This window comes from Phanerochaete carnosa (assembly GCF_000300595.1).
Source record: "Phanerochaete carnosa HHB-10118-sp unplaced genomic scaffold PHACAscaffold_8, whole genome shotgun sequence".
Lineage (NCBI taxonomy): Eukaryota > Fungi > Basidiomycota > Agaricomycetes > Polyporales > Phanerochaetaceae > Phanerochaete > Phanerochaete carnosa.
Genome location: NW_006767635.1, coordinates 1,927,424 through 1,943,594, shown reverse-complemented (window position 1 = coordinate 1,943,594; position 16,171 = coordinate 1,927,424). Strand labels below are relative to the sequence as shown.

At 54.0% G+C, this 16,171-nt stretch overlaps 8 protein-coding genes across 8 annotated transcripts; 3 read left to right on the top strand and 5 right to left on the bottom strand.

Annotated features, from left to right (window-relative positions):
• Positions 1-1,218: 1,218 nt before the first annotated feature.
• PHACADRAFT_211999 (uncharacterized protein) lies at positions 1,219-1,790 on the bottom strand (the record flags this gene model as incomplete). The annotated part of the gene is made up of 3 exons (XM_007399057.1): positions 1,219-1,329; positions 1,384-1,470; positions 1,524-1,790. 3 exons carry the CDS (start codon positions 1,788-1,790, stop codon positions 1,219-1,221), a joined length of 465 nt encoding a protein of 154 aa, XP_007399119.1.
• A 1,082-nt stretch (positions 1,791-2,872) lies between these two features.
• On the bottom strand, positions 2,873-3,803 carry PHACADRAFT_261414 (uncharacterized protein). The gene is made up of 4 exons (XM_007399056.1): positions 3,514-3,803; positions 3,370-3,458; positions 2,935-3,309; positions 2,873-2,906 (listed from the first exon to the last, which is right to left on the bottom strand). Exons 1-3 carry the CDS (start codon positions 3,778-3,780, stop codon positions 3,195-3,197), a joined length of 471 nt encoding a protein of 156 aa, XP_007399118.1. The 5' UTR covers positions 3,781-3,803; the 3' UTR covers positions 2,873-2,906; positions 2,935-3,194.
• Positions 3,804-4,773: 970 nt separating this feature from the next.
• Positions 4,774-6,441, top strand: PHACADRAFT_261410 (uncharacterized protein). The gene is made up of 5 exons (XM_007399055.1): positions 4,774-5,452; positions 5,508-5,820; positions 5,880-5,907; positions 5,996-6,106; positions 6,165-6,441. The coding sequence occupies exons 2-5, from the start codon at positions 5,804-5,806 to the stop codon at positions 6,243-6,245; spliced, it is 237 nt and encodes a 78-aa protein (XP_007399117.1). The 5' UTR covers positions 4,774-5,452; positions 5,508-5,803; the 3' UTR covers positions 6,246-6,441.
• Positions 6,442-7,393: 952 nt separating this feature from the next.
• On the top strand, positions 7,394-8,071 carry PHACADRAFT_198833 (uncharacterized protein; the record flags this gene model as incomplete). The annotated part of the gene is made up of 3 exons (XM_007399054.1): positions 7,394-7,663; positions 7,719-7,819; positions 7,873-8,071. The coding sequence occupies 3 exons, from the start codon at positions 7,394-7,396 to the stop codon at positions 8,069-8,071; spliced, it is 570 nt and encodes a 189-aa protein (XP_007399116.1).
• A 191-nt stretch (positions 8,072-8,262) lies between these two features.
• On the bottom strand, positions 8,263-8,854 carry PHACADRAFT_198832 (uncharacterized protein; the record flags this gene model as incomplete). Its single annotated transcript, XM_007399053.1, has 3 exons — positions 8,263-8,394; positions 8,449-8,501; positions 8,566-8,854. 3 exons carry the CDS (start codon positions 8,852-8,854, stop codon positions 8,263-8,265), a joined length of 474 nt encoding a protein of 157 aa, XP_007399115.1.
• Positions 8,855-9,095: 241 nt separating this feature from the next.
• PHACADRAFT_100911 (uncharacterized protein) lies at positions 9,096-9,762 on the top strand (the record flags this gene model as incomplete). Its single annotated transcript, XM_007399052.1, has 2 exons — positions 9,096-9,402; positions 9,461-9,762. 2 exons carry the CDS (start codon positions 9,096-9,098, stop codon positions 9,760-9,762), a joined length of 609 nt encoding a protein of 202 aa, XP_007399114.1.
• Positions 9,763-9,945: 183 nt separating this feature from the next.
• Positions 9,946-11,481, bottom strand: PHACADRAFT_164702 (uncharacterized protein; the record flags this gene model as incomplete). Its single annotated transcript, XM_007399051.1, has 1 exon — positions 9,946-11,481. The coding sequence occupies one exon, from the start codon at positions 11,479-11,481 to the stop codon at positions 9,946-9,948; it is 1,536 nt and encodes a 511-aa protein (XP_007399113.1).
• Positions 11,482-11,828: 347 nt separating this feature from the next.
• PHACADRAFT_261403 (uncharacterized protein) lies at positions 11,829-14,139 on the bottom strand. The gene is made up of 12 exons (XM_007399050.1): positions 13,935-14,139; positions 13,846-13,883; positions 13,771-13,786; positions 13,433-13,718; positions 13,301-13,380; positions 12,823-13,252; positions 12,664-12,770; positions 12,511-12,613; positions 12,379-12,451; positions 12,306-12,324; positions 12,149-12,256; positions 11,829-12,092 (listed from the first exon to the last, which is right to left on the bottom strand). The coding sequence occupies exons 1-12, from the start codon at positions 14,124-14,126 to the stop codon at positions 11,961-11,963; spliced, it is 1,584 nt and encodes a 527-aa protein (XP_007399112.1). The 5' UTR covers positions 14,127-14,139; the 3' UTR covers positions 11,829-11,960.
• Positions 14,140-16,171: the final 2,032 nt, after the last annotated feature.

The following is a 16,171-nucleotide window of genomic DNA, read 5'->3' as shown; positions in this document are numbered from 1 at the left end:
CTAAAAAGGGCTATCAGAGGGTCGCCACCCCATGCGGCAGTCTTCTCTAAGCCAGCTCTCGAAGTCCTAGCGCGAGAGTATGTCGTGTTACCCCCCGAAGTGGCCAGGCTACACTCGCATAGGTTATCGGCCCACTTCTCAATGACGAGGTCAATGATAGGACATGCCAACCTTTCTAAAGGCGGAACCGCAAGCTTCTTACAAGCCCCACGGATACCTTCATAGGTCTTACCCTCGCAGTACAGTGCTGCCTGGCAATACCGCTCCTGCAGCTTGTGATTGCCAGTGTTTGTCCTCCCGCAACCTCCACTGGCCAATCGAGACTATTCGTGTGCCCGCAATCTGCGTACTATGCGTAGGGGACACCAGCGGGCCATAGGGATGACCATAGCATGATGCTTGAGGTACGGAGTGTTCAGATGCTGCCTGATGGCCGGTCCGTGCTCGGGATGTGATGCACGCATTGCTCCTCCCCTGTACGCATGAGTAGGTGCACTATCTATACACGTCCGAGTCGGGCCTAGTGTTTGGGACATCAATATTGTAAGTAGGAAGCTGCAGCCTCGCTTTTCTCTTGCGCATCAAGCAAGTGCCTTGCGTTGCTCAAGCACTGACATTTGTACCTATCTTTTCAGGCTCAAGTAGAGCAGTAGGCTCACACAGGTTTCTCAGAGGCTAATCTGGCGCAATCCACTAGAGTGGGTTAGATCCCTGTAATAACTGTTTGTTTACTGTTTATAAACTGTTTATAAACATTTACAACCGTTTACTGTGTGTTTACAAAAAAAGTTTACATGTAAACTAAACGGTTGGAGCCTTAATTGACACATATAACCTAGCGCCCATTTACCGGCCGCGAAGAAAATTAAGGGACAGATCCAGAATGTTAGGCACGCTTCCTGGCCTGTCACATATCCCACTCAGCTCTTGACATTTGAGCTTGTCGTACAGCGGTCAGTGATGCAGTGATGTCTGTTTGGCTCTATTTGGCCCGGCTGATGCGCCGCCAGGCCCGCGCTGTCCGTGGCGATCACCTGCTCCTTGCCCATACCAGTGGGTCTCGTCTCATCTCGTCGGAAGGCGTTGTTCTAATGCGTCTGTGGACTAGATGCAGCTAGTAAAGAATATATGCAGCCCTAGCACGACCTCTCTGCGCTGTCGTGTACCTTGTGGCTTGTACAATAGCTCCATGGTCGCTCTGCGGGTAACACCGACCCTCTACTTGTCAAGGATGATGCTAGTAGTGTGGTCGGTCATCACCTGGTTGACGCTCGTAGCCCTGCGGCCGTCAGCAAGCTTGTCGCCAGGGGGCGCGGTGTATCCTCGACGCTACACGAGGCATTGTTTAGGTGAGACCTTGTCCAATAAATATTAAACGTACACCATGTTGAGCGAAGACCGGATGTTGCTGTCGAACATCAGCGGCTTGCGGCGGAGATTCGCCTCGAAGAACATTCCTACCTCTCCGGTCTACACAGACAGACATCAGACAACAACGCGTATGAAGCACGCAACGTACACACCTGGATAATTTTCTTCGGGGCCTTAGGCACCTCGACGGTCGCCCGGAAGGTGATGCTGCCGGTCGCCTCGTTCGCCTCGTCGTTCCACATCATCTTGCGGTACTGCTCGCGCGTCATGTGCTGGCCGTTGACGGTGACCGTAGCCTGCGGCGCGACCATCGCGTCGAATGCCTTGTCGAAGTTGTCCTTGGACTTCGCGGTCATCATCTCCTGCATGTGCTGCTGGGCCCAGGAGCCGAGCGTGAGGACGACGGGACCGGGATCCATTGTTGCTGGTCGTATGAAGTGTGGTGAGTCAAGTTGTGATTGTGATAGAGACAGAGTGTGGTCGTTGGTGTGTCGAATGTCGTTCTGAGCTAACGAGCTGGGATTTAGTAGCATTTGCCAGCGCTATGTATATCCGGAAACGTTGGAGCGGGGGAGCTACGGCTCATCGCAGGGGCATTCCTCTGACGTCTCGTGAAGCCGTAATTGCAAAATCAGAACCACGTTTTGTATCCCATCAAATATGCCACTCGGTAAGATGAGTCGCGAACGGTGTCTCACGCCACTGTGGCAGCCTACAAGCTACCTGTGGCCAATCAGGACGTCGAACCTTGACCAAAAGCGATTCTCATAATTGGAATACCTCAACAAGTTTCCACCCCGAGAGTGGGGACTAATATGATGCGACGCCAAAGCCTGATTTCTTCGGTCTGCGGCTGCATTCATGGAGAAAGTTGCAGGGGTACGCAATGTTACATCCGCGATCATTGCACTGAACTGTCGGCCATACAATGCGGAGAGCATATTGATGGATTTGAATGACTGAATTTACATGGCACGAGGGGCATCATAGGGCGGAGCCATTTATCTTTCCATGGCAAACACCCTTGCGACTCCGGGAAATGTACCCATAGAATTTTTTGTGCGCTATGATGGCACGCAGCCAGAAGAACCCTCCCAGTATCTAAAGAATTGAAGTCGCCGTCGCACTTATCAGAGTAGTTTAGCGACATCTTCGAAGGCTGTTGATGGAGTGGATTCCTCGTAAAGCTTCGGACAGGTCCTATGACTTTTCTATGATTACCCTGGCGGTGATTATTTGGCTCTATTTGGTAGATGTGATAGGCGCCAAAGTCCCATGTTCTCAAGCTATCGAGAACGTGTTCGGTGGTGGCGAGCTCAGCGCTCGCCCGAGGTGCGATTCCACCCCCCTCCCAAGGAGAAGATACATAAGCGAGAAGTATTTGGGACTGCCAAACCCGCCGCGGACTGCTGTACATAGCGCTGTAATGCCATTTATCCACATCGTCATTAGCTCTACAGTGCTTTTGCAGGCGAGATTACAACATAAAACAACATTGCAATTCATCAGGTCTCAAAGCATATCGTGCGCAAGCTTGCACCGCCCACCGCCAACCTCCGGTTGGCTGGGTGGGCAGCGCACCTGCGCACGCGGCGCGGCAAAGCAGGGCGCCAAAGGACGCGCGTCTATTAGGCTCCTGTCCAACCTCCTATCCTGCCACCTCGAATCCAAGATACCGATTCCAGGGGGAATCGCAAAAGACGTGCATATCTGACATGGCATAACCGTGGAACAAATTAGGGCACAGACCCGGCATAAACAACATTTCGGCAGTCTGCGCTACTTATAGAGCGTACACGTAACCGCAAAATACCAAAATAACTTTAATGGCTGTCAGAGACGTTGCTCGCGACGTCCGTGAAGACCTGGTTGATGTTCGTCGCCTGGCGGCCATCGAACTCGCTCGGCTCATCGTGCTTGGACTTTACCTGTTCAACACTGCGCAACAGGGATGATCAGCGACGTGTGCACTGCAAAATTAGAAGAAACGCGACGTACACAAGGTTCATCGAAGCCGTGATGTTGTTGTTGAACAGCAGCGGGTTGCGGTGGATCGACGCCTCGAAAAACACGCCGACCTCACCCGTCTGTCGCATACCCGCACCGTCAGCTCGGCTGTCTCATGTGTCAGACGCAGCATACCTGAACAATGGCCTTTGAGTTCTTCGGCACCGCAACGGTGCCCTTGAAGGTCACGGTGCCCGAGGTTTCGTGCGCCTCGTCGTTCCAGAGCGTCTTCTTGTACTCGGCGCGCGACATGTGCTGGCCGTTGACAGTGATGCTTGCGTCCAGCGCAACGAACGCATCAAACGCGTCGTCGAAGGCAGTCTGACTTTTCGCCGTGAGCACCTCCTGCAGATGTTGTTCTACCCAGGAGTCGAGAGTGAGGATGACGGGGCCGGGTCCCATTGTTGTTGACTGTTCGAGGTGAGTTGGATGTGGAGGTATGTCGTGCTTGATTGGCTCACTAGCGTGTTTGGCGAGGCTTTATATACTGACGTCGCAGCGCCAGGCATGCTCTACATGCTAGAGAGCGTGCGCTTGCCCACACTGTGTCTGCGTTCTTGCACTGCGTGTCCAACCGTCCGGCGCACAGCCTGGGGCCTCCAAAAAGGCAGCTGCGCCGCGGAGCACAAATCAAGTTCCGCGGTGCGAGTTCTGGCTGAAAGTCAGGTGCACGCCGAAACGCATCGGACGAACCTTGACGCCGGGCGGCTCGCTCGTACCCGTACTCAAAGGTCCGCAGCCAGAACTTCGCCTTCTAACGTCATGATTATGTATGGAGAGAAGCGACGTTTCTGGTCGGGGTTTACAGCAGCGGAGTGACGCGCCGCATGCGAGGCGATGTCGTGGCCTGTGCATCAAGCTTTGTAAGTAGGTTAACAGAATGTCCTAAACACCAAGTTAAACGAACCAATTTGCTGAGCACAGCGGGGCGCTGAGCATGAATGTTGGGGAATATCCCACCATTTTAATGTGGTCACTTGTACAACATGCTGATCTTCGTCGTGCGACTTGACGCGTTTGTACGCGTCAACGGTCTGGTACGCCGTGGCGTGGCGTCAGGAGTCCGCTGTAATCCGGGAGGTGCCGCTAATGCTGACAGTCAGTCAGTTGCTCGACAGGGTGCCGTATGTAAGAAGGAGGGATCCAGTACTGATGCTTTGTGACATGCCGGATGCCACGACTGTTCAACATGTCAGCTTGAACTTGACGGGCTTAATGTTTGCTTTTGTTTGCCTTAAAGCAATAGACGCCGTCGTTGCGCCTTTAGTACATGTACTTCCCGCGCATTTGCCACTGTTCTCTTGACCACCATGTCTGTCTAACGCGTCCGCAAGACCTCTTATGTTCCTCTACCCTCGCACTCGCGGTATACTGTCTAATGAATGCAAAACCAGGCTGTCTGTAACCGGACGAAGTTGTATCGTTCGATGACAAGGCCGATACCAATCGTTAACGGCTGGCGACATCTCCACGGCTTCGCTGACGCCCTGCTCCATCGTCCATCGTTCATCTTCGAGTTCTTCCGGTTGCGTCGGCGTCTGCGGCGTTTCGTGTTGGATGGAACCTTGGCTCGCGCTGAGACTTGCTTGCGCCTTCTCTGTCGGTTCACCGGCTGTTAACCACAAAAACGGTGTTCGCGAGACCCGATTCTAGACCCAGGATTCTAGCCTTCTCTGGCTTCCAGATCGTACAGAGCCCCTGTGGCTCGTCACGAAGTAATGTGGTATCCACCCTTTGCCTTGCTACGTCAAAATGTCATTTCTATTCTTTTCCCCAACGAGATAGGTGGAAAGCTCGATGGATGTTGGATCGTTTTGTGTTCGCTGCCAAGGTCGGCTCCTGGCGCCCTTATGTTTGATACATAACGACACGTCTTCTGTTTTGATGATCGTGCTTTAGGTAACATATCTTTTCCTTCTTTCCTTCCCGCTGTCGAGTGCTTTCTACAACGCCGCTTTTGGCCATGAATCTTTCCACCCCTTGCGCATTGAGGAAGTCAAGGTCGAACTGCGGAAACGATGAATCTGTGTAAAACATTTGACGACAGCAAGGCCGATTAGCTTGCCGTCTGTCGGTGCGTGCTATGCCCGCTCTCGTTCCCTACATGCTCAATCTGCCTCATACCTTAGCGTGCCGTATCAGGGTCTTCCCAGCATTTGCGAGCTTCGGGAACTTTGTATCTTATGTCGGGCATGTTCGTCCTTCACATCACCAATTTCATCGCTCGTTTTGGCGGGCGGTGACTACAATCAACGACGTTTTCAGTCAATCTTCCAGGGCATATGTCACGACCAACAAGCACACTGACGTACGCGGGCACAACGACTGCACTCGAGGTTTTTATTTTAAGGTGGCGTTGCCCTCGTTAAGCTGTAGTGACATTGTCCACCACCGTAGCCTTCAGTTCAATACCCCTCAGCTGCCCATGTGCGAGCACGAAGTGTGAGTTTGGCTCAGCCTAATGTGATCCGGTACAGTGGCACTGACTCTGCATTACGCAGTGTTGGCGACTATTACCGTGGCTGTCAAGTGAGCATAACCTTCAACTCCTGCTCCCATACCGTATTTGAGATATTTACCATTATCCCCTTCATTTCCGTATATCCTCATACGTCAGCATTTCCACGGCCGGTATTACACGGGCGAAGTTAAGGACTGCAAGGCGGAGAACTGCAAAACGAGTAGCAACCACGTGCACAAGACGGTGCGACGGTGCGACTGCCCGACGGCGAGTTGACCCTTACCCATCTTGTCCGCCGTCTGTGCTGAGGTCGGGTGTTGTGTAGGTAATGACAGAGCTTCGCCGCGTTCAAAACATGATCCAGATGCCACACGAAGACTGCGCGCCGGCCTTCCCTCGTCGGTGAACGGCATATGTGGGAGATGACGTCCTCGGCCTCTTCTGCCTGGAATCACGTGTGCACATGCTTTGCCGCCCGCTGTTCGCTGCGGTCACTTCCCGCAATAGGTTAACCTTTCGTCTGCGATGCTGTGTTCTTGACGCTGTTATATATGCTATATGGCCGTCTTCCCACATTTTACTTCGGGCTTAGCGTTCCTTACTTTTGGTACCGCGCGTGCACCGCAACGACCTGCGTCTGACGAATTGAACAGTCTATCGCATTCTTACGACATAATTACCCCACCGGGCGAGCGTTCTGTCATCCTCCTGTTCTCGTTGGTTTCGTTCTGATGCTTTAGAGCCGGTCCATGCTGCTAGTGCAAGCACTCTGGGGACTTTCGGTCAAGTACAGGCGCGAAGAAATGATGTTAAATAAAAGCAAAAGGTACGCAACCAGCTTCTCCCGTGGTGTTCCAGGTTGGCCTTGACGACTCTACACTGCACGGGGGAAGCTTACGCTTTGCCGCAAGCCTTCTCCGTGATAGGCTCGACCGTGCACGCCTTGGGGTTTTTTTGCTTTCAATGGCGTGGCATCCAGCTCAGAAGAGGCGCCCATCCCCATTGTCCGTCTCCGACCGGACCCTCTGTGACAAGCGGCGACCTAACTCTCAGTCGGCGAACAGTAAACCGAGATGGGGCTATCACTGCAATGATGGCGAGGGGCACGTAGTGAGCGTTCGCGCGAGGCGGGCGCGTCGCCCAATCAAACGGCCGTGTTTCGTGGCGGCGGCCAACGGTGGACGCTGCAACGGGACGTGACGTCTTTATCGACTACATCCGGCCGCGCCGAGTTCTTGCTCCGCCTCGCCTGCCACAGCCTCGTCTAGCTTATTGTATCTGGATGAGCTGGCTTGCCTGGTCTCCCGGCCGAAAGGAAGAGATCCGCTCATATAAAGCCCCGGCCGCGCCACTGCGCTAAGGCTCAGATACACGACCGAGATACGTAAAAAATCAAGGATGCAGAGGCTGCTCGTTTCCACGTCTCCTCTCGCACGGGGCGCCAGCGCTGCGCTACGCTATAAAAGCCCTCGCGGGACGTGCATCCGCCCTCCCAGTTTCATATCACTACATCCTTCCACCGCAAAACTCTATCACGCAAAGCATCGACACACTATGGCTGCGAACATCGTCCTCCCACCACTTACGACCTGGGCCGAGGAGCACATCACCGCGCTCTTCAACACGACGGACGAGAGCACGTTCAATGAAGCGTTCGACAACTTCGTCGCGGCCAGCCCGAGCAGCATCGTCGTGAACGGCCAGAGACTTACCCGCGCGCAGTACAAGGACCAAGTCTGGAAGGACAAGTTCCTCGAGGCCGCTGCGCAGGTACAGTACCTCGGCGCTGTGAGCGTGCCCAAGGACGAGAACGACCCGATCAAGGTCTGTTTGGCATCAAACTGTGCGCATATAGCGACCTAATTAATTATTACTCTAGGCTGGTGAGGTTGGCGTGTTCCTTCAGGCGACGATTGACGAGAGGCTGCTCGTTCTGGGTGCACCCGAGACGCGCAACGTCACGCTCTCGCTCAACCTGAAGTGCGTACCCTCTGTCTACTATCTCGCCCCTTGCTTATATTCTTCCTCCACAGTGTCATTCAGGACCCCATGCTCAAGCCGCCCTCAAACCCGGGTGGTATCCACGGCTTCTTCGACGGCCGTCGCGTCGCGTCCATCGTTGCCGTCTCGACGAGCAATCCGAATGCGACTGTCCTCCCTTCCAACCCCGGCGGACCTATCATCAACCCCGGAGGCCCCATCAAGCCGCCCACTGGCGCGAGCTCTGACTGAGTATACGACTTGGACAGGCTGTGCCGCTAGTGTTGGATATTTGGACATTTGAGCAGGAGAGTTGTAGGATATACGCAGGACATGTACGCTCGATACACGTGTAGCATGATTATAATATGCATTCAAAGACTAAAATATGTGTATGCGCGCGACGCGGAGCCGATGACGGGAAAAACTGCTCCCAGGGCGAGTTACTTAGAGCTGTCATCGAGCTTCATGCGCTTGACGATGCGCATATCATCAGGGAAGATCCTGCCCTTGCGTTTGCTGCGTAGCGAAATGGGACTGCCCTCGGAAATTAGGGATACGTCAACGATGTTCTCCTACGAGCATGAGGTGAGCCGCTTGCGAGCCCAATGGGGATAGAAGTGAGGTACCTTGTCTCCTACGCTGTCCGCGTCGGTATTCCGCGGCACGAGCGCAGTTCTCACTACAGCATCAGTCAGCCTCCTCCCTCTCAGCTGCACAAACCACAAATACGCGCATGTACACACATTCTTTGGTGCTCGAACTCTTCTGCACGCCCGCAGGCGCGCGTACTCTAAAAATCTGCGCCCGCAGCGCGGCCTGCTTCGAGCGCTCGAGCGCGATGTCCGCCTGGAGGTGCTCGGTGCGCCCCCGCAGCTCCGCGCACTGGTCGGAGAGGATGCTGTTCTCGACGTCGTGCCGCAGACTACGCTCGAGCAACGCGGGGAGCCCGTCGGTGATGCTGAAGGCGAGCGCGGCGAGGCTCGTCGCGGCGCCGGAGTCGAGTGCGGGCTCGGCGGGGGCTGGGTCGGCCATTAGGGCACTTGTGTCGTCGTAGGATGGGTGCGGAGGAGAGATCGTGAGTGCCAGCCTCGCGTTCGCGTAGAGGATAGGACGGCAGCACTGAGGCTGACCAGTGCTGACCGGCGGGCGGAATGGCAATGTGTGCTCCAGCTGTGTTGTCAGCCACTCCGTCCGCCGCCTGGACGAGAGCCATAAGAGCTGGCGGAAGCACGCGTTCAGTCCATCACCCCACTTGCTAGCTGCAGCTATCAAGATGCTCCCGCACGCAAGCAACCCCTCAAGCACTTCCCTTAGCCCATGCGATGTCTTCGCGACGGCGTGCGAGCTCAAGACCCAGCTCGCCACACTCGAGCGGCGTTGCGCCGAGAACGCCAAGGTCGGCAACGAGCTCCGCCAACGCCGCACGGAGCTGCAAGTGAGCCTGCGCGCGCTCGAGGTCGCTGTGGATGACGAGCAGAAGGCGACACGCGAGCTGCGCGACGAGCTCGAGAGGCTGAGGCGCGCGGCGGGCGAGAGCGTCACGCCGTTCACATTCACGTTCCCTACTAAACGTACCGAAGGTGCGTCATGAATATATGGTGACAGCTGGGGCACGATGCTGAACGGTGAGCGTCGCAGAGAACGAGGACGCTCAGGCCACACTCAACAAGCCTACGCGGCGCTTCGCACGGCACGTCATTCCGGAACAGTGGAAGAAACAGCTCGGCCGGGCCATTGCGTCTAATGTCAAGGGCTATGTGCGTCTCAGAGACGGCGGGGCGCCGACGAAAGAGAACGAGGTGAAGGCGCGCAAGATGCGGCGCATACTTTCGGAGAAGGTCAGGGAGAGCGGATGGAAGGTCAAGCAACACAAGGCGCGGAAGGAGAACAAGCCATATGGCGCGCATCTAGCACGGAAGAAGGCATCCTTGCTTGCCTAGGGTGTTGGCGGACGCATCTGCACTACCCTGTCAAGCGTTGGTAAGGGGAATGTATTGCTAGCGGTATCATATGTGCATGAGGACGAATAGCTAGTCCAAGTTGTTCCCAGCCCATTTTTCTTTCTCTTAGTCAGAGGCGCACAGTATAATTACTGTTCGACTACAGTTCTATCTGGAAGGGTGTTAGCGAAGGATTCGTGCAAGCCGATCGACGCAGTAGCTTGCCTTTTCTTTTTCGAGGGTTTGCTCTATCCGACTTTCGAGCTCCTGCACTCTACTCGCTTGGTCCAACGGATCAGGCTTATAAGAGCCATATCCTCCACCGTTGTACCATGCATTCCATCCTTCGGATTCCATTAGTGCTGCGGTAATTCCGGCCCTGCGACCATGATGGTTAAGGGTCGTAAGCCAGTGCTTAGGCTCCCGGTTGACGGTCCCTGCATATTCATCCTTCTCCGAAATGAAAGATGAAATGACATCAGAAACAATCCACCGCTGTTGGTGGATGTATCTCAGAAGACGATGGTATTGGCCAGCAGTCAGGCCTGTCACATCGGCCCCCAACATCTCCGTCCAAGTTCTCGTGGCCGCGAGGCGATCTGCAGCCGTCTGAATAGCCGTCGTCGAGCCTGATTGTATCGCAAGCCGATAAAGTAGGACTGGGTCGACGTCTGGGTGTCGCTGCCAGTGGGTCTGATGCTCCTCCGCAACTGAGTGGAGGCCAGAACGTCTTGCGGCGCTGAAAACTCCTGCGCGTAGCTCGGCTGCGAGCTTCTCCGATGTCCACTTGGACACGCCTTCTCCCGGGAGAGATGGATAAACGAGCTGCAACAGTGGACCAAGAACGTCGCTGTGATATTCGGCCTGAAGAATGGGGTGTTGGGAGGAGGAGCTTAACCTTGCAGCCTCGGGGGAACTCAACAACGGAAAAATCCCCGGTTCATCGATGCTGTGCGTATTTAGGGCAAGCATTAGACGGTGGACGGGAAACTCTACTCCGTCAATCGAACGGAGGACGAGGTCGGTGTCGGAAAGAGTGAAAGGGTAGGTAAGAGAGACACGCTCTGCGTCCCATGCTTGAGAGACGCCCTCGTTCTCTGTCTCCCGGCTTCCGGAGTCAGAAGCAGAATCACAGAAGCGATAGATAGCCTCGCCGTGTACGAATTGCACGAGTTTCTGGTAGACGTCAGCCGGCAAGTCTTCCATCTCTGGGATGAAGCTCATGCCTGAACGCGTCTCAGGAAAGACTACAGTATCGTTGCCGCGCATACGGCCGTGAAGGATGTCCTTCCACTCCTTGGCTGCATCTTTCGCCTCTTCCTCAAGGCGAAGGCGCCAGCAGAGCACGTATGTTCCGATGGGCATGTCGCGCATAAAGTTGTGTAGCAACCGCCGGCAGATGGACGTTGCCTCGAGCAGCTCGTACTTGAGAGTGGCTTCAAGCGTTTTGGTTAACAGCTCGAACCCGGTGATGACCGGATCGGGGATGGGATAACAGTAACGCAGGAGACAATCGAGAGTCTCTTCATCCTCGAGAACGTCTATGATAGGCGTTTGAGATGACGAAGTGGTGTCGACCGACTGCTGGAGGGAAAACATGGATCGAAACCAAGGCGACGCCAGCATGAGCACCAGCTTGTATACGTGGAAGTCGACACCATCGGACGAGCGCAAGATGATATCCCCTTCGTCATCGAACGGCGCAGAGGCGGTTATCATCGATGGTGAAGTGTTCGTCGCTTTAAAAGACACAGATTTAGCGCTCAGCAATGGTACCATGCCAGCAGATCTAGAGCAGTATGTATGTTTGATAACGGTGGCTGGGCGAAATAGGAGTCGATGACCAGTTGCAGTTGCAGCACGTGGCGGTGGCACCGATGAGAGAGCAGAAACGCGTGAGAGGCTCCGATTTGCAAAGAAAACACAGGTGCGCAGGGCTCGCTCTATCGTTATTCCATCGTTCTCATTGATTTTTAACAGCGGGTCTCCGACTGCAAGCAATACCGACCATCATGCATCACATCTGTACTTTGAGGTGTTATGCTACAATAGCCGCGCCATGGTCGAGTCGTCACGAACATGATTGCACAGGCATGAAAAGTATGTATTCCACGACACAGTGGGGGTATTCATAAGTCTGTCAAAAAAGAAAATATCTTCGGATACGTCTATTTTACCTACCTTCGGAGCGGGCTGCACTACAGCGAAGCCTTGCCCCTTGGCTCGTACGGGAGCAGCAGAGTGAGCGCACCCGCGCCGAATATGAGCGCTCCTGACACGTAAACCGGGACCGCGGTGTTCAGGTTCGCGTACAGGGCAATCACAGGTGCCTGTAGGCAATGGCATCAGTCAGACATGGTAGTGGGGAAGTCTGCAAAGGACCTACAAGGATGCCGAAGACGCGCGTAGCGGTGGCAGTTAAACCGTTGCCCGTTCCGCGATCCTTGGCGGGGAACAGCTCTGGGGAAATCGCGTATAGGACGCCATACATAATCTGTCGCGCCAGTCAGTAGCAACTCATCTGCATGTCCGATCTTGCTCACGTTACTGTGGAAAGAGTAGCTGAACCTCGATGTCAGCGGGTCAGTCCTGCATACTGACGAAGATTAGACGCACCCGCAGTTCCAACCCAGAAGCGCATTGGAGTTCCGGGCTGTGGTTGTCGCAAACAAAAACGCGCCGGTGAGCCCTTTATTTCGCGGGAGGTCGTTGAGTAATGTCACACGGATAAACGATCTGGTCACTTGCCCGCGGAAATGGCTAGTGTGCCACGGCGACCGATAAGCGGCTGCTCAACCGCCCATCCGGCAAGAAAAGCACCCGGTATGCCGAGGACACTCAGGATAACTTGCTGTGTGGGACGTCAGTCGTGGTAGGGACAGAACGGCATACCGGACTTACGTTGCGGTAGGTGATATAATACGAGCTGTCTCCAAATTGCGCGCCGCGGCTAGCGAGAAGGTAGGGCAGGAAATTATTATACAACGTCGAGGCCAGGCCAATGATTCCTGTGGCGATACAGTCAGGATTGTGTCAGCGCAGATAACATACATAACATACCCCAGATGGAAATTAGAAGACTCGTCGACCAGGCGAGTTTCTTCGTCTCGAAGAGAGCCTTGATATGGTCCATGGTGTAGTTAGATGTCCGACTGAGAACTGTCACCTTTGCTTCGTGCGAGCCATCCTTCTTCATATCAGCCGACTCGCCAGCATCCCGAAGCTGCTCCACGGTGAGGCTACAGGTTGTCCCATTGTAAGCCGCGAGACGATGCACCACGGCTACAGCATCAGCGTCACGTCCGCGGCCCACCAGGTAACGCGGCGACTCCTCAAGAGTGAATGCAAAGAAGCGAAGTGCCCAAAGGACTAGTGTGAAGCCGCCGAGAGTGAAGAGAAGGTAACGCCAGCCCATGTTCTGAGACCGGGTGCAGGTACCTGGAGCGGAGTCTTGGGGACATGAGAAGTTTGCAATTAGAGGCCAGGCGATCTGGAAGATATTAGCATATATATGCAGGTTACAGGATGCAAAACGTACCAAGTTGACGAACAGCTGGCCGAGGGACCACCAGACGGACAGGACGGTCAGAAGATATTGGTGAGAACCAGGAACAAAGTCTAGGGCCAACGTCAGCACGCAAGAACAACGGCAAAGATGGTGTACACGGACCAAGGAACACCGCAGAGTCAACAGGCAGGTTGCCTCCGACACCAACGCCAAGTGCGGCAAGAAGAGAGGCCAGCGTGACAAAGTTGCCGGAGCCTCCTGCTGCGAGGCCGAATATGCCCGCGATGAGAAGAGTGAGATTGAAGGACCATCTTCGTCCCCAGATGTCGCAGCCGATTCCCCACACTACTGCGCCGACAAAGAGACCGATGTTGGATGCTAGAGACAAGAAAGGACCATTGAACTGGAATTCGCCGATTACCGGGGCCAGGATGAGTCCTCCGATGAGCTGTCATCGGCGGTCAGGACAAGGACGGACAGACAGGCTAAACAAGACTCACAGGCCATACGCTGTCACTATATTCCAGAAAAGGTCTTCAGCAATGTGTTTATGACTCGATCCGTAGTATACATACGCGAACCAGCCAAAGCCCGCGACGATGAAGAGATACCACTGGGAGAACACGTTCAAAAATGGCTCGTATTCAACAGTCGCACAACACACCTGATACCTTCCCATTCCTATCTCCTGTATCGCGCTATTTAACAACCGAGCTTTCGCTTGATAGACAGGATCTATGGTGCCATCCTCGTAAATGTCGTTGTTCGCCTTCTGTATTGAGACGTCGGGGTAAAGAGCACCCGGTGAGCTGTCCTCTTTCGTGAACTCGTCGGATTTGCGGAGTGCCATTGACATGGTGGACACGACGGGAGCGAGTGTAGAGGGCAAAAGGAAGGGGGGGAAGCCGCAATTTATGGCAGTGGATGGTTCGCGGTGAGCCTGTGAACGCTATGCCGATTTTATGCCGGTCTTACGTATAGTTCCTTCTTCCACATGGTTCTCCAGGAAGTTGTAACTTTCCAGACCTTCCTGCTCGAATTTCCGGATAAGCACTCTCTCAACGCCGATCGTCCGGGGGTTGCGGAGGACCCTGGCCTATGCAGTGCTCTAAAGATGTGCTGTGTGGCTGGCTCGAATGCAATTTGAGTCGCGGCAAGACTGGGCCATGGGCATGGTCATGGGTCATTCTAAGACGAGGCCTGATCAAGAGAATATTAAGACAAAGTCCCCAGGGGTGCAGATCGTGGAGGCTGACATGCGAGATATGTTATCAGGTGAAGTGCGACAATCGAACTTGCAATTGACCTGTACTACTTCATATAGCCAACGTATCCCACTGAGTCCTCCTGCCGCATTCCTTCGCTGCTCAGCTCCGCCTCCCGAGTCAGACAGTCCAAGGCCGCAAAATCAACGTAGGAGAAGTCTGCTGACGACATAGGCCTGAAGTGCCGGCGGTCTTTAGAGGGACATGCATTGTTTATCCCACTCAAGAACCCTTGCTCTACTGGGTGTCTCGTGATCCTGTTGAGAATATCGAAGGCGGTATATACAATGACGGTGTGTTCTCACGTCATTACCCTGTGTCGACGATCCTCGCCATGACCGGCGACCGATATGCCAGTAGGTAGACGAAGTCCTCACCGACGTTTTGAGGACCAGAAGCTCAAGCGTGTTACCGACGCAGGTCAGCTAACCTCCTTCACGTGGTCAACAGACGATCCATCTGAATGGACAGTGGGACAGGCCCCTCAACGTCAAGTTCGCATTGTAAGGCACGCTTCATCTACTTTTTACGACGACAGTTAGTATCAACCTGTTGGTTCATCACGATTTACCGACGAAGAGGTTAATATGACTTCGAAGGTGGTTTGACTTGCTACTGGAAATACACATCATAATCGCTACGATGACACCAAAAGCAAACGGGCGGCAGGAGCAGGCCTTTTACTGGACAGAGGCACCACACAGATAGAGGCATCCCAGCAGCCCGCCCTTTTCATTCTGGGTTTTGAGCAGTTCAGCGTCACGGTCAGATCGTCGACAATGTTTTCCAATGGGGACAGTGACAAGAAAAATATCGACTATGGTGACTTCGATCAAAGTCGGCACTGAGAAGCCAGTGGAATCTAATCACAGTCTTCCATTATGCACATCTTAAGTGTTGCCCGCCTAGCTCAATCGGATAGAGCGTCAAACTCTTAGAGTGCGGGTGAAAGTTAAGGCTCCAACCGTTTAGTTTACGTGTAAACTTTTTTTGTAAACACACAGTAAACGGTTGTAAATGTTTATAAACAGTTTATAAACAGTAAACAAACAGTTATTACAGGGATCTAACCCACTCTAGTGGATTGCGCCAGATTAGCCTCTGAGAAACCTGTGTGAGCCTACTGCTCTACTTGAGCCTGAAAAGATAGGTACAAATGTCAGTGCTTGAGCAACGCAAGGCACTTGCTTGATGCGCAAGAGAAAAGCGAGGCTGCAGCTTCCTACTTACAATATTGATGTCCCAAACACTAGGCCCGACTCGGACGTGTATAGATAGTGCACCTACTCATGCGTACAGGGGAGGAGCAATGCGTGCATCACATCCCGAGCACGGACCGGCCATCAGGCAGCATCTGAACACTCCGTACCTCAAGCATCATGCTATGGTCATCCCTATGGCCCGCTGGTGTCCCCTACGCATAGTACGCAGATTGCGGGCACACGAATAGTCTCGATTGGCCAGTGGAGGTTGCGGGAGGACAAACACTGGCAATCACAAGCTGCAGGAGCGGTATTGCCAGGCAGCACTGTACTGCGAGGGTAAGACCTATGAAAGGTATCCGTGGGGCTTGTAAGAAGCTTGCGGTTCCGCCTTTAGAAAGGTTGGCATGTCCTATCATTGACCTCGTCATTGA